Genomic DNA, 13,669 nt, shown 5'->3' on the forward strand with positions numbered 1-13,669 from the left:
AAGTATTTTTTAGCACTCATGTAATTCCCCATGAAGGACCACCCTCCACCACACATCTACAGACAGGGTTTTAAAACACAAGAATCTACAACATTTGCAATTACTGAGTTCTGCATTTGACTATATCAACAATGTTTGGATAAAGTTTAAAAATAGACAACTGATATTCATGTTAGCTAGCTGCATGTTCCTTAAAACATTTGAAGCTTTACACATTTTTCATGTTGATGATCATTTAATACTAAACAATGCAGCTTTTGAACAAATGTTAATTTTCAATTCAGGCTTGAATCATCTGCTCCAGCATTCATTCACACTCTTTACTCTTAGTATCATCTATGACTCCCCACTGCTTCCCCACAAAAAAATCAATTTGTTTGCAAGGCATTTAATAAGGATTTACACACACAGCTTCTAGAAAAAAATCTGCCTTACTGAAAGAGGTGTGGGTGGGGGGGTCTATTTTATTTTTTGGTATTACTTTCTAAAGAATAAAATTAGGACACCTGATGAGGGAAAATATATTCCTGGTGTAAACTTTCCAGATAAAATTGCATGTGTGCGAGAGAGCGAGCCATTTCTTGTGTTAATTTTGGGCCAAAACTACTTGACAATGTCCCTTAGTAGTATTCCATTTTTGCCAATATTTCATTAGAAACCTCGCATATGCAAAGGGTCAAGTAATTGCATCCTAACACAATCAGATTTATTTTCCTAAAGAGTCATACTTCCGATAAGTAAAATGTCCTAAATTATTTTCAGTGTGTATGGATGTACGAGTTTCCTTACAAGATTAAGCATTATTCTTAGTTTAGTCACCCACCCGAATTATACCAACTCAATTTCCCAATATTGATGTTCCAGCAGAAGTATTGGGATAGAGCAGTAAAGAACAGAAGGAAGAGATCCATTATGTTCTACATGAAATGTGAATTAAGACGACATGACAAAAGTTCTACGGAGAAATACAACCCGGAAAATCTTCACCAAAAGAAATTTAAAGAATTAGGATTGTTCACTGAAGTCCATGTTCTGCCTACCCCCTACAAGGAACAAGGAATATAGGAGGGGAAAGGCAAAGGGCAAGTAAAAGCCCCGAAGAGCTGCTCTCCTATTGCTGAGCCTGCATAAGAAGAATTCAAAAAATTCCAGTCCCTCATAGTCCAGCGTCTGCTCCCTTACTAGTCCCCTTGGGGCAAAGTCATGGCACCATGACTAGAACTGTTCAGTTACAATTCAAGTAGTAAGCTGCACCCCATAAGAGGTTGTAGTAAGAGGAACATACCCCTCTCCACACCTGGGAATTGTAGGAGATATCCTGCTTCCCAAATGTACAATGCATCTCAGAGCAATCTTTGGGACAGTGTCTCTCTCACTATCAAGAGAAATTCAGAACTCCCGTCCCTAAATCTACAGCAACTAGACTCAGACTCATCTGTGTTTGAAACTTCAAAAAAGATGAACAAAAAGTTTAGAAGTTGGAAACTAGTTTTCCAAAAGCAAAATTTTAGTTCTAACATGAAACTCTGTTCTAAATTTATCATTTTAAATTTGGGGCTTTTTTATTTAAGCAACATTTTTAATTATGAAAAGTGTTTTTTAAAATATGGTCAAAAGTTTTAATAAAAATAAATGGCAACCAAGTAATAAAAATGAAAGACACGAACTTACAACTATCATCAAAACAGGTGAACAAACTTTGAATAGCAAAAACATTTTTTTTCCCCTTGCAATGGGCCTACCTGAAATATTCCAAAGAAAAAATATATAATTAACATCGATGAACTACTGTTTAAAGATTAAGGATTTTTAGGAATTAAGGTTACCAGAGTTATTTGCTCTGTATAGTTATTATCCTCCAATTTAAATACAAGTGTGTTCTGGTGAAGTCATTGTCTATCATATTCATACCAATTACAAGTTATGATCTAGTATAATATTTATTATGGCAGAGACTGAGTAAAAGGATGCACAGCCATCCTTGCACTCAAACTTGTTTATGATGCATAAACAAATGAAATCCAGCCAATACCCTAAGGATTAAACATTGGACTATAAATACATAATCAGATGTGCTTATAACTGACTAGTCCAATCACACAAACCTTCCCTCTTAGTCTATTCTTTAATCAAACATTTATCATCCAGAGGTTATTATTTATAATTATCACAACAGCAGCCAACATTATGTACTTTATACAAATAAGTATTATCAGTCAATTAACACTATGCCTAAAAAGGCAACCGTAACAAAAAAACAAAACAAAACAAAAAAATCTGCACAGCTACTCATGTACCCGAAGAGAAGGCTTAGAAAGCAACCATGCTTTGAGTAAGACCACAATGGAGGACCGCAGGACTATACCAATGGACTAACCTGTTTTCAGAAATTTAAGTGCAGGATTATTAGAAGATGTAGCTGGTTCAGTGTGGTTTTTAGTGGAAGACTGACAAATATATTTGTTACATTTTATGGTTTTTCGAAGTTTATTAGTCTATGACAAGTTTCAGTTTGCATCAACGTAACTAGCTGTGTTGAGATAAAAACATTAAAAATAGTTGAAATGTGGATGGCAATATTTTAAAACAGGATAATTGTTTATATTTAATCTTGTGAAGTACAGGGAAAAAAACCACCTGTGCACAATCACATCCAAACCTCTTTGTATCAGAGCTCACACACCAAAAGGTATCATGAAACCTATGTGAGCCTGAATAGCGTTCTGGTTACTGGCATGCAAACGAAAGTGCCAAGCACTCCCTTTCTTTCAGAATTCTAGTTTCCAATGTGACATTACATTGTACTGCAGCAAAGGATTACACAGGCCATTTGCGTAACCAGAGACATCAATAGTTGAGCTACTGTGGCCTGGTAAGGAGGATTATAGTGGATGTCCTAAATCAAAACTGCTTGAAATAGTTAGATGAAATAAAATCACTGGGCAGTATTATGCTGTTCAGATACAATTGTCATTTATGGCTCAATTCTTTTTTATTCACGATAAAGAAATATGCCATTCTCATTCAATTTATTAAAGCAGCAGAACATGGACAGAAGTACAATGAAGATTTGCATTTTGTTCTGGAGGTTCTACAAACGAGATGACTAACCTATCTACTACTACTGACTTCATACCATCTGGTGTAGACATGGATTATGAAATATTTGTTCAATATTGTCAAAGGACCACTAATAAACAACTAGTAGAGAAAGAGAGAGAATTTAAATTTTAAAACTCTGTTTTAAAAAAAGTCACAGGAAGGTAAGGGAAAAAAAATAAGACATGGGATTAACTGTTCTGTTCACACTACAGCTCTTACCTACAGAAGTATATGAAGAACAGCAAAACAAATTGATGGGCTGGAAAATACGCTCACATAACAAAATGGCAAATAGTGTGAAATGGCAAAAAGTGTGAAATAGTGAGACACCTTCTTTCAGAATGATTTGTGCACATACTGAGTGCAGACAATTTTTAATCATCCCAAGCATGTGGTGGTATAACCTTTCTGAGACGACCACTCACCCACCTCCACCCGTCCACTCAGATTCATGTGAACTATGCAACAAAACATTTTGAAAAGGCATGGAGATGGAAGTATTGGTTTTTATGGTCCAATATTTTAACCAGATTACAGTCCTGTACTTTAGAATGAATCAATGACTCGTAAAACACAAGAATAAAAATCCAAGCAAGAAACATGCCTTGCTTTATGATGATTCCAGGGTTCACAGTTGAGATTAGGCATATGTAGTCCTCTCTCTAGAATACTGCAGAGTTTCTGGATAAAGATGCAATAGATGGCACCCCAAACAATGGGAACTATGGCCCCAAATGACTGAAAGAAATCTCTTTCCTCAAATTCTGATTTGCTCTCTTTCTTTCGGTCTTTCCAAACATTATTCTGACTGTTGTAATTCATCTCGCTACAGCTATGAAGTCCTCAATTTGACAGAATCACATCCTGTCCTAACAGCAGAGGAATGCTGCATTCCTCTGTGCCTCATATAGATTTGGAGCAGGTAGTTTGACGACAATGCAGAAGAGGTGACCTATAGGCAAATCTGAGGTAATTGCGGGAGTTCAGAAATCCCTGCAGGTGTACACAGCAAAAATCTCTCATAAAGGAAGGAGGCAGCAGGCAATATAGAGGACACACGGATCCCCTGCCAGGGCACTCCATGCTTTTAGCGATACAGCGTGCTGCGATGTGGCCACAACTGTTGCAATATGCACAGGTACAAGTGGCACAGTGTGACTGCAACCCACCAAAATAGTTTTTCCGGTGCGCTATACAAGTAAGTCTTGCACTAGTGCAATGTGTGTGTGTAGACAAGCCCTAAGACTATGTCCAATTTTATTTTTAACAGATTACTGTGAAATAAAAGGACAATTTCTTACTGACACTGGAAAATATATGGACACTGGAGGCTGTGCTTGACTGACGCAAAGTGACAGACTGATGTTTTTATATTGTGATAAATCTCACCACCTTTGTGGCAGTTATGACAACATTGGGGCTAGAAGCTACTCAAACCCCTGAAGATTGGAATTTACAATAAATACTTCAATACGTTTTGTGAGAAAAACAGATTATAATCTTAGTTTATAACATAACTGACACCTTCGGCATGAGACTAACACTGAAGTAAGCAGCATTAGTACAGATGCTGTATTAATCTAAATAACTCAAGTTGTTAAAAAATATAGATGCACAAAATATTGTAACCAACTCCCTCCACATGTTTAACTAGTTTAAGTCAACTTCCCAGTGCCTTTCTTGCAGTAGGTCGGATGAAAGTGATAGTTCAATTGCATCTGGAGCTAATGGTTGGTTAAGGATAGGATAGATCAAAAGTAGCTAATTCAAAAAATACTCTAACTATATAAGCATTAATAATAATTTGAAGGTAGAGAGCCAAATTCATCCTTTGTAATTACTTCACCACTTTTAAGTAACTATTTTTATTTCACCTTTCAATACAAATTGAGTATCAAACTTACAATCACCACTTTTTATACTAAGTTTCATAACATAACATCCAGATAAGATTACTTTAAAAAGGGATTCTGCAACAAGGGACTTAAGAGTTGACAAAGAGAGAACCAAGGCAGTTTCACATAAAATTGAAAAAAAACAACAACAACACTTGACATGTGAAGTTCTGATTTATATTTCTCTGAGACACAAAAGCTTCAAGTGATAGTCGTGCAAAAAACCCCAAACTTGTGGGAAACAGACTTGTAAACAGTGTTGATGTCCTATTATTGACAACTGTAACAGCATTAAGTGTGAGGGTATAAGTGATGGCGTGTGTTTAAATTAAAACCTTCTAAAATACAATAAATAGCTGAATTTTTTTGTACCTTCCTCTGCTCTTGAACCTTCATCAGTCATTCTAGAAGAGGGTGACCTAGATTGATTAATGATTCCTGAAGGGATGTGGGGTAGCTCATCATCGCCCAGATCAGCTATCATGTCGTGAAGTTTTGTCCTGTTGACCCCTGTAAATTAATGTCAGCAGCAAAGGTTCATTTGATTGCTACCGCTTGACTTGACAGCAGTCAATAAATCCAGTTTCCTAATTAAACAAGAAAGATTACTAATGGAACCTCCTTAAAGAATAAAGACATTGGTTATTATTTTTGGTTATGGTGCTTTAACTGTTATATAGTGTTCTTTTGGAAATTTTGAAAACCAGTTAAACACTGAATCTGAAAATTTTATGTAAGTGGTTTTTATCCACCAAGTCAAAAAAATTGATTAGAACTGTCTTGTTCATTTGTAGTACAGCTTTATATTCTGCTGTGGAAAAGAAAGAACCCAGCACCTCAAGTCCCTATGAAAAACCAAATATGTAACAGTTATAGAAAGTAACCTTTAAACAAAATACATGTGAACTAAACGTTTGCAGTATTAACTACACTACATGAATTAACACAGAAAATCTTAAGTACAAACAGAAAGTTAACTTACTAAGGAAAGAAGAAGTAGAGATGACTTGTAACGGGGGTGCAACAAACAATTAACTTTCCCTGTTTGTTTTTAAAATAGCATTTTAAATGATGCTTTGTGCAAAATTTTTATTAAGCCCAATCATGATTAGTTAGGGCCACATTCAAAATAGACTTACATATGTCTACAATTAAGTTTCTAATTTTAAAAAGTCTGATTTGAAATTGTCACTGGCATTTCTATCTGTTGAGGATATAGTGCTGATAAATATGTATAACCTTACGTAGTACAGTTCTGCATTAAGGATGGTTAAAAAAACACTGCTACATTCACATCCAATATACAGGTACAGAAAAAAGGCAGAAAATAATTTGCAAAAGCACAATTTTTCAAAGTTTAATTTTATGTTAGCCCATTTGAAAAGAGATACAATGATATAAGGAAAAATGGACCTCTATCATAAAATGTCAGACAAAAAGGAAAACTAATAACTTTAAAGGTTCTACAAGCAGAACATTTCAGATAAAAAGTCGTCTAGGGTTAAAGCTAGTCAACATATTCAGAAGTTTTTGTCTCTTATAAAAATATATTATTTATTTCTCCCTGCACAGATGCATATTCTCAACTGGATGTTAAGTCTGGCACTCTCATATCACTGTAACACTAGTTAGAAATACACTGTGATCTCTTCCCAGATCATCAAGCGGCAGATAGTGGTAAGTTGCACAGTGGGAAAGCTAACCACGGTGCACTGCTCTCTCTGTTGATGCAAGAGCACCAACCGTGGATGCACTGCGTAGTAAACAAAGGGCAGTGTGTGGATGTACAAAAGAGGTTTAATTACAGTGGTGGACAATCGTCGATGTAACTTTGTAGTGTAGACATAGCCTTAGTTTTCAATAGAACCAAAAATTATATCTTGGTGTGGTCACAGATGATAGACAAACACTCTCCTGCTTTGAGTAGTATATGCAGGTAAAGACGAAATTTGCCAAAACCAGTGCTTCCAATAGCACTTCATCTATACCTTCAGATTTTAGACTTCTACTTTGACAGAAAAAAAGTCAATTAGACAAAAACAAAATACCCACCATTAAATTAAGTTAGGTTTAATTCTGCTGGAGACAAGGTAACCGATTTAACAATGAAATACAGTATTTTTATATAAGCTGAAAGACGTAGTTAATGATAGCAAAAGGGGTAACAGGAAAGCTAGGTTAGTTCTAAGTAAACAAAGCTGCCTCAGTTAATAGCCCAGACAATGCCAATTTTCTTCTTCTTTTTTTTTTTGATCTAATGCACTTTCACGTGTACAAACCTGGGAGCAATCCTTTCCTCAGGAAATTGTAGATGGGGCACAAGCATTGACAAATGTTTCAAAACTTAAGTATGGTACTGCTTGTGCCCCCTTCAGTTTCAACTAATTCTGTTCAAGAAGACAACCTAAAAACAAACAGGAAAAGGGGAACTTTGTGCCAGTGTTAAATGCCTAACACAATGCTACTCACAAACTAGCTTAAATTTTCTTCTTCCTAAACTCATTTGCACAATTTCATATTCTTATTGACTTGCATGCAGTAATGCTTATGGTGATGGACAAGATATTCTTAGATAAGACAGAAAAACAGCCTTACCCGACCCAGTGCTCTATCTAGTCTTGGACAATAGAATGGTAAATCCCTTTAACTTTTTCCTCATTTGTAAGTGAAAGTAATTGAGACAAATGTGAGATATTGGAAGTGTGGAAACTTCAAAAGACTATTCTATGAAGGCAAACCAGATGCCATAGGCATGGGGATTATTCACAAATGTTTGTTTGTATAAATGCTATATATATTTTTCTAAGTTAGGGATTGTATTCAGCTTCATGGGAAGGGTTACCAAACTTATTCCAGGAACTAAAACGGGGGGTACTTACTGCAAATCCCAGGACAAGTAAAAAACTCCAGACAACTACCACCACCCCCCACGGGGGGAGATTGCATATACTGGTTCAGACTGGGATCCACAGGCTCAGCAGACAAAGTAAGCGCTTTTGGCATAAAGTGGCAGTGTGAACTAACTCAGACCCTCATTTTGATCTAAGAAAAGACATGATAGGATTACAGAGGGAAAAGCCCTATTAGAAAATCTGAAGGACTGGAACCTGCCAATGTCTCCACATGGAAGACAGATCCTTGTGAGCTTAGCATGCATGCAGATTTTTTGTTGTTTTAGGATTTTTCCCCCCTGTAATGCTATTGTCCTAAAATAAGCATACTGTGCTTTGTGAAAGCTCACTGGTTACTGGTACACGCTGTCATTTCCCCTCGAGACAGAGAATTTCAGGAGTGGGACTGAAGTCAGACCTACTGGCATAAACACAGTGAATTTCAGGGGCACTGCAAGCCTAAATCTCTGGTCACAGGTCCCCACTCACAGAGGTGATAGTTGGAGGCCTTACACCTACAGGGGGACCCGGAATGAGACAACTGAAGGGGCAGAGGTGCAGTTAACCCCAGAACTGTGACAATAATATTTACCAAACTCAGAGGGGTGTTGGGACTCTGAATTCTTTAATATTTTCAAAGCACTTGGAGCTGCCCAAATGGAAGGTGGTACATAAAAACACAAGAACATGTGTAGGTTGTTCTAGATTGTACTCCAACAAGCCTATGAAACCTGACACAGAAAGGTTGTTTAAGAATGGAAGTGACTTGGTCAGGCTTCTCTGAATGTAAACAAGCAGGCAAACATTGGTTAAGTTCAGTCCAGTACTCTCATGCACAAGGTTCACATGCAAACAAAACTGGAAAGTATAGTCTCAAACTAATGAAAAGTGTGAAATAATTTGATACACCTTCACTGGATAAAATTACAAACTAAGAGTTGAAAGTGTCATATCTAATTACGTCCAACCTAAAAAAACAAACAAAACAAAACTGTTTCACCTTGAAAAAGGTGACAATGAAAAAAAATAAAACAGCTTATTAAGGCAATGAATGATTAATATGAAAATAAGATCACTGGAATTTTAGGAAAATGGTAATAGGTAACCAAAGCCTACAACTCATTAACTTGCTTTGTGAAAGCAATTGTTACCAGGAATTTAGTACCTTCCTTTAAGTGTATGAAAAGCAGGGCTTCTGATTTGGGTGGTTTTAAAATAAGGAAATGAGCATCCACCAATTGACTCCAAACTAAACTAAGGTCTCAGCCTCCGCCCTCCCCCTCCCCCCCAAAAAAGTGAATGAGAAAAAGACAAAAAGCACAGATTCAGTGAGAAGAATAGGGCCCTTTATCTACTTTTCAGCTGAGATGTCAGAGTTATCATTAGTAAATACCACAGGTCAAGGGCACAGGATATGCGACAATTAACCCTCCCCCTGCTTTCATATAACTTGAAATCTGTCCCACACACCTATGGAAGTAAATCTTACAAGAAAAGGCTTTTTTAGAAATAATGATTTTTGTACTTTGACTTTCCTACTCTTCCAGTCAACAGCGCACAGGAAAAAGAGTCACAGGTGAGTATCCTGTCTCTGACAATGAACTTTTGGGGAATACAAGTATAAGGCAAAGAAGACACCCCAACATCCTGCATCTAGGAAGTAAACAGACAGTGTGTTTACACTCATGAAAATGGGATCTCAGCTAACCTTGGTTGGAAATACTGAAAAGGACTCTGGGTAAGTAACTTCTTTGGACAGGAGGTTAACCTTAGTCTCTAGAAGGCATTATGATTTTGTTTAATATGTAACCTTTTGTTTCCAATATCCTTACTGTCTATCACTTAAATCTTGAATTTTTAATAAACCAACCCTTGTTTTTCAGTATAAATATATTTAAGTGTTCTGATATTAAGCAAGGTGCTGATCCTGAGCTGAATCACATGTATCAGCTCAGGTGCTGACAGTGAGCAGTGTTTGTTTAAACATGCTTTTTTGAAGTCCTATTATCTGCTGCTTTCACGCCTTCCTTTCCTTAGAATCATGAAATCTATCATTTCATGATCATGTTCACCAAAATTGCCTCCCACTTCCAGATTTGCTAAACAATTCCTCCCTGTCGGTCAGAATCAAGTCTAAAATGGCTGTCCCCCTGGTTACTTTCTGCACTTTTCTGGAACAAAAAGTTATCCTCAGTAAAGTTTTAGAATGTACTTGAAATTTTGTATTTTGCTATGTTATTTTTCCAAGAGATGTCTGGATAGTTAAAGTCCACCATTACTACCAGGTCTCATGTTTGGGATATTTCTGCTATTTGTTCCAGAAATGGCTCATCCACCTCCTCTTCCTGGTTTGGTGAACTAGAGTAGTCCCCTACCATGTCATCATCCCCATTTTTTACCCCTTTTATCTTTGCCCACAGACACTCAGACTTATCCCACCTAGTCTCTGTGATGCCAATTACGTAATAATTTAGTTTATGTACTAATACTTCCCATTCTTCCTGTTCATTCTCCAGACTCCTTGCATTTGTGTATAGACAGCTAAGATGTTGAGCAGTTTCCCCTCCTGTTGCTCCCACGACCTGTAATTTTCCATGTCACACCCCAACAGTCCTCGGTTAAGTGACCTTGGGTAAGGTCACTTTTTTTTAATACTTAACTGTGGGCTTTTGTCACCTCTCCCCTTTGAAACTAATTTAAAGTCCTCCTTACTACACTGCTCTTTCCCTTCGTGGTTAGATGGACCCCATAACTTCCCAGCAGACCTTCTTGGGGCTTTGAAAAGCTGCAGCCCCTGCCATGTTCCACAACAGTTGGTATACCCTACAGCAAAATGTGTAATCCTCTGTTCTCACTGTTTCTCTGAGCTACTCACTTCATGAGCATGAGAAAGCAGAATCTGATGGGGGTGGAGGGTACGCTTGTGCATTTAAAGCAAAACTTTAATCCAAGTACAAATTCAACAGCATTCAAAGCCTACCATTCAATCATTTTATATATAATCCAAATTTAAGAAAAGGTAACTACATCACATCAGTTTATTCTTTTCAGAAACCAAAAGATACCAGTGCGTTTATGGATTTTATTGTCACTATGGGCTGTACACAGCCTGAAAAAAAGAGTTCTGAAAGTTAAAAAGGGATCCAAATTACCAGGGACAAATTTTCAAAGGCATACCTCCACTTTAGTACTCAAAAATAAATTTGAAAACCTATTTCCAAAATAGTTCATGCAAGGCTGGTAATTGCCTAACTGGTTGTTTACATGCTAAATTCAGGTGCACATTTGTGCATACCTGTTTACTACTTTTAGTTTGGCTCCAGTTAGGTATTCTTACCTTTTTTTTTAGGGTTAAGTAACCTCTGACCTTGACAAAATTACACCTTATTACATAAACAAGTCATGCAAAACTTCAAAAACAAACATGCACAAACTACATTATAATTAAGTGACATTAGAGCTCACACACAAAGCAGAATAGAATTAAGTATTTGAACATTTAAAGTAATTTAACATTTAAATAAAAAAGCCCTTCCTTTATATCTAAAATCTACTAGCTCAAACTATTTAGCTTAACAAAGAGAAGGTCACTTGATTACAGTCTAAGTATCCAAATGGGGAACAAATATTTAATAATAGGCTCTTCAAATTACCAAAAGAGAAAGTTACAATCCAATCCAATGGCAAGAAGTTGAAGCTAGATAAATTCAGACTGGAAATAAGGCATACATTTTTAATGGTGAGAGTAATCAGCCATTGGAACAATTTACCAGAGGTCATGGTGGATTCTCCATCACTGACATTTTTTAAATCAAGATTGGATGTGTGTCTAAAAGATATGCTCTAGGAATTATTTGGGGGGGGGGGGGGGGGGGAGTTCTATGATCTGTGTTATAAAGCACATCAGACATTGTCCCTCTGGCTTTGCAATCTATAAATCTAAGAACATATGTTAGAAAATAATGTACAGTCTAACTTAAGTATATATTTAGCACTTACAGAGAGCTTATAGTGCTTCACAAAAATTTTTGAACTCGTATGTAAAATTACTTTGGACCAAATATAGCTCTGAATTAAAATAGTGTAAAAACATTCCACTCAATGGAGTTACTCCAAAATTACACCAGTGCAACTCAAATACTAATGTTGCTCTTTGTCTATATAAGCTTTATATAACAAATTGAATTCTATATACTGTAGCATTATGTATCTAATTTTACAATTCATAAAATTAAAATCTGGAGTTCTAAATACTTTGCATATTTTTACGTGGAAGCCTTATTCATCAGTCATTTAATCTGACAGAATTTAATCCTTTCTTCCTTCCTAATGGCAGTATTTTTCTTTAGAATGTCAGAGGATGTTAACTGCATGGCAGAATGAATGTCAACATCAAGGCAAAAATATATTGTAGAGTAATCCACAAAAATGTTTGCTTTCCCTTACATGAAAGGCATATTTTTCATTCTCATGCTGCCTTCTAGCAGACACAAATATAGGCCCAACAATGTAACTGAATCGTGATTCAAAGCAAGGTTCAAGAAAAGTCAGTTCAAGAATCTTTTTCTTTTACAAATGGAGAAATTTAGCCTACTTTGTTAAAGTTCAGGAAAAGGCAAGACAGCATTCCCAGAACCAATACTGTTCAAAATCTATCACTGTACTTAGATTTCAAGGTAGTTACTTCTCTTTTCCTATTTAACCCTAGAATTTTTTGTTTATAAGTGTTTTCACATTTCTATTCTCAAGTGGCACAAGGTATTTCTTGTATGATCAGATTTAGCAGATAGAAAGTTAAAGTTGGTTGCCCCCATCAAGGAAAACAATACTTAATGCAAAAACAAAAACAATTTGCAGAAGGAAAAAAAAAAAACTGTTTTCCAAATGGATAAAAAGAATTGCATTTCAAGATTCAGAATCTGCACTTACTCTTTACCCCTTTCTTCCCCTTTCGTTCCTTCTTGTACTGTTCCTTCAGTTTACTTATTAGTCCCTGGTCTACATCCCAAACCTCAGCAGTTGGGGACAGGTCATCTTTGTCTACATGCAGCATATTATTAAAAGAAAAAAAATCAGCAGTTGGCAATGCAAGCTGTTGGTGATTGACTGTTATAGCTCAACATAATCATGAATAAAAATTTCTTAGGTTATACTTGAAAATATTTTAAAGGTGCAGTCTCAGTTTGTCAGTTACAGTTTATAAAGTATTAATCCCATTCTATACAGTTTTCACTAAACTATTTACTATAATTACGTCTGAATATTATTTCATGCTAATTTTTGTTACCAATGAGAAAACAATTTGCGTTTTTTCTTTAAATAGCTGTTTGTGTTGAATAATGGATAGACACTACTAAATACACAAAGGTAGCTAACGTACTTAAGATTACTGCATCTTTAGAAAGCCAGTGTTAGGAATTATTCATCCAACTTGGAATAAGCAAATAAATATATTTCATGCTGTACAACTCATGAAAGTGCAAGCTGAGTATGTCAGTGTCATTTTGTTCATGAAAAAAAACCAACATGCATCCTCTCACACACTAATCCTACATGCACAAGATAGGGCTTTACCAATTAAAGGGTATGATGCATAAATGTTACCAGAAAGACACACACAATTTCACATACATTTTATATTAAGGTTAATAAAGAACATTCACAAAAGTGAAGACAGTTTGACATCCTCATTCTGATCTTTAATTACAATTAGTAGAAACCCAAGACTCCATTATATATATTTTTAAAGCTCATCATTTCTTTTTTGAAACAACACAGCAA

General features: G+C 36.0%; 1 protein-coding gene across 3 annotated transcripts in view; it reads right to left on the reverse strand.

The window, feature by feature from the left end:
- STRN3 (striatin 3) overlaps positions 1-13,669 on the reverse strand; it is a 101,956-nt gene that overhangs the window by 27,666 nt on the left and 60,621 nt on the right. Inside the window, exons 8-9 of one of the 3 annotated variants that reach the window (XM_005299166.5) lie at positions 12,818-12,928; positions 5,370-5,507 (exon numbers count right to left, since the gene is read on the reverse strand). The exons of 1 other annotated variant lie outside the window; for it this stretch is intronic. In XM_005299166.5, the coding sequence (XP_005299223.1) occupies positions 5,370-5,507; positions 12,818-12,928 (249 nt within the window). The remainder of the gene's footprint in view (positions 1-5,369; positions 5,508-12,817; positions 12,929-13,669) is intronic. One more of the 3 variants, XM_005299168.5, reaches the window with a different exon arrangement.

This window comes from Chrysemys picta, chromosome 4 (assembly GCF_011386835.1).
Source record: "Chrysemys picta bellii isolate R12L10 chromosome 4, ASM1138683v2, whole genome shotgun sequence".
NCBI classification, from domain to species: domain Eukaryota; kingdom Metazoa; phylum Chordata; order Testudines; family Emydidae; genus Chrysemys; species Chrysemys picta.